The sequence below is a fragment of the Astatotilapia calliptera genome, chromosome 22, assembly GCF_900246225.1.
Source record: "Astatotilapia calliptera chromosome 22, fAstCal1.2, whole genome shotgun sequence".
NCBI lineage: Eukaryota > Metazoa > Chordata > Actinopteri > Cichliformes > Cichlidae > Astatotilapia > Astatotilapia calliptera.
In genome coordinates this window covers 34,366,454-34,369,088 of record NC_039322.1, presented here as the reverse complement: position 1 = coordinate 34,369,088, position 2,635 = coordinate 34,366,454, and the positions used below count along the sequence as shown (strand labels likewise).

At 43.7% G+C, this 2,635-nt stretch overlaps 1 protein-coding gene across 1 annotated transcript; it reads left to right on the top strand.

Annotated features, from left to right (window-relative positions):
* Nucleotides 1-127: 127 nt before the first annotated feature.
* On the top strand, nt 128-2,432 carry cart4 (cocaine- and amphetamine-regulated transcript 4). Its single transcript, XM_026157003.1, has 4 exons — nt 128-227; nt 300-462; nt 1,335-1,418; nt 2,182-2,432. Exons 2-4 carry the CDS (start codon nt 322-324, stop codon nt 2,287-2,289), a joined length of 333 nt encoding a protein of 110 aa, XP_026012788.1. The 5' UTR covers nt 128-227; nt 300-321; the 3' UTR covers nt 2,290-2,432.
* The last annotated feature ends 203 nt before the right edge of the window (nt 2,433-2,635 follow it).

The following is a 2,635-nucleotide window of genomic DNA, read 5'->3' as shown; positions in this document are numbered from 1 at the left end:
TCCACACAGTTTATCTCATAAGCTGCATACATGAATAATCTGAGCGACGGAGAGGAGGCAGAGGCGGAGGAGGTGGAGGTATAAATAGAGGAGACAGACAAACCAACACTCATGAGGAGGAAGGAGAGGGAGAGGAAAAGCTAAAGAGAAACAACTACCTGACTGAAACCAGACACCACAGAAGAAGAGTTTGTGACACCTTCCTGGAGGACCTTTATTAGTTTAAAGTGAGTTTATTCACCTTCTCGTGACTTTAGTGACAGTTGACATGAGAAACTCATTCTCTGATTGTTTTATAGGTTTTTAAAGGTGCTTTTGGAGATGGAGAGCAAACGAGCCGTGGTCTATCTGTCCGTCTGTCTGTCTGTGCTGACATCTCTCTGTCAAGGCCAAAGGTCAGGCAACAGCCACCTGCTGTCCGCGCCCGATGACCCAACCCTCGGACTCACAACCAGTGAGCTGGTGAGTCATCTGTCTCATACGTGATCTTTGTATGTCTTTTATTTTGAAAAGGTCTGCTTGTGTTTTCTAATCAAATAAGATTCAAATGTTTAATCTGATGACATTTGTGCTTCATTTAAAGACCGACTAAAGGAAGCAATAAAATACAGTTTTTGACTGTAGGTAGAATATCATGTGATGAGAAACCTGATTCTGACTTTGTTAACTAGTACAAGAGACAAAGTGTGCTACGAAGCACAGTTAAAATAAAGATAATTAACAGCAGTTTTTTTAGAGTGAAATATGAAAAATAAATTAAAGACGGTAAAACTGAAACAGACTGAAACCAAAATATACATGAAGTCACAGCTATTACTGAGTCCGCAGACACAAACTGAATGAGATTCATATTTCTGAGGATTTAAATGGTAAATGGCCTGTATTTATATAGCGCTTTACTAGTCCCTAAGGACCCCAAAGCGCTTTACATATCCAGTCATTCACACACTGGTGATGGCAGCTACATTGTAGCCACAGCCACCCTGGGGCGCACTGACAGAGGCGAGGCTGCCGGACACTGGCGCCACCGGGCCCTCTGACCACCACCAGTAGGCAACGGGTGGAGTGTCTTGCCCAAGGACACAACGACCGAGACTGTCCAAGCCGGGGCTCGAACCGGCAACCTTCCGATTACAAGGCAAACTCCCAACTCTTGAGCCACGATCTCTTAAGGAGAGAAAACATTCATGTTTTATTTTTTATTAAATGTTTGCTGTTTTTGTTTTCTGTAAGTTACTTTTTAAAATTTATAAAGTTTCCCCATGAAGTCTCAGAGATGAATCTGTGACACTAGTAATATTTCATTTTACAAGTGTGTGTGTGTGTGTGTGCAGGCTGAAGCTCTGCAGGGTCTTCTGGATGAAGCTGACAGCTCAGCCGGTCTCTCTGTGGAGAAAAAAGCCAGCGTGATCCCGCGGGTGAGAACACTTTGACACGATGTTATTTATTTATTTTTTTAAGCATCTTCTGAAAGAACGTTTCCAAAGTGCTTCGACTGAAAGCAGCGAGCGCAGATCCAAATAAAAAAAGTTCTGATATGATTCAGGATCATGAATGACGAGAGACGATCATGAAATCTCGCCTCTGAGGGGTCGTGATGAAAAAAGACCACGTAAAGGACCCGAGGCTGAGAACTGACTCGCAGTTCTGAGCTGCTGAAGAGCTTCAAAAGTGATCAGTAAAATCTCGCAGGATGGGGCTGATGTGATGATTAAACCCATCAGAGGCTGAGAGCCTGGATGGACAAATAATAGACGAACTGGAGCCCAGTCCAGAGAAAATACAGCGAGCACTGGTTTTACAGTCCAAAGTTTAGAGCTGCTCAGCTCAGGACAGAGAGGCTTTTTACATTTACTTTAGCTAGTTATGTAACTCTTTTTTAAAAATATAGATTGACAAAGATTACAACTCAGAATACAAATTATACAACTACATCATAGTTTTGACTCTACAGCAGAGGAAGTTTAAAAGGCTGTGAGGACAAACGCAGCCGTGAGTGCCTGACTTCACCAACCCTCGACTCATGTTGTGACAGTGAGTCCAGGACCTGTGGGCAGTCAGTGCTTAAGCTTCGTGACCCTCAGATGTTTCTCAGTGTTTCTTTATTTTTCTGAGGAAACGTGTGATTCTGCATCGGTCCATTGTGATGCAGCCTGAATCCTCTCTCTCTGTCTTCATCAGTGTGATGTGGGTGAGCGGTGTGCGATGAAGCACGGACCTCGGATTGGTCGGCTCTGCGACTGTCTGAGAGGAACAGCCTGCAACACCTTCTTCCTGCGCTGCTACTGACCACTCGCACACATTTTCCTCATGAGGACCTAAACTCGGTCTGGGCGCTCACACAGACAGTGCTCAGAAAGACAGAAGTGCACTCTTCACCAATCGTCTCGCTCCATATTTTAGTCTTTGTTTTAAAGTTTTTGGTGTTTGTCTTTCAGATTAATTTATTTTTGTTAATAAAGATTCTTCATAAAGCTGCACGGCTCCAAAGACTTCATGATTTACAATCTGTTCACGTCTTCAGCCAACACCTGCAGTTCCTCTGACGTCCAGCAGAGGCAGCAGTGAGTCAGTCCCCATAGACTCCCATGTTAAAACAGCAGAAAGAAATGTTTACAGTCTGATACACAAACTG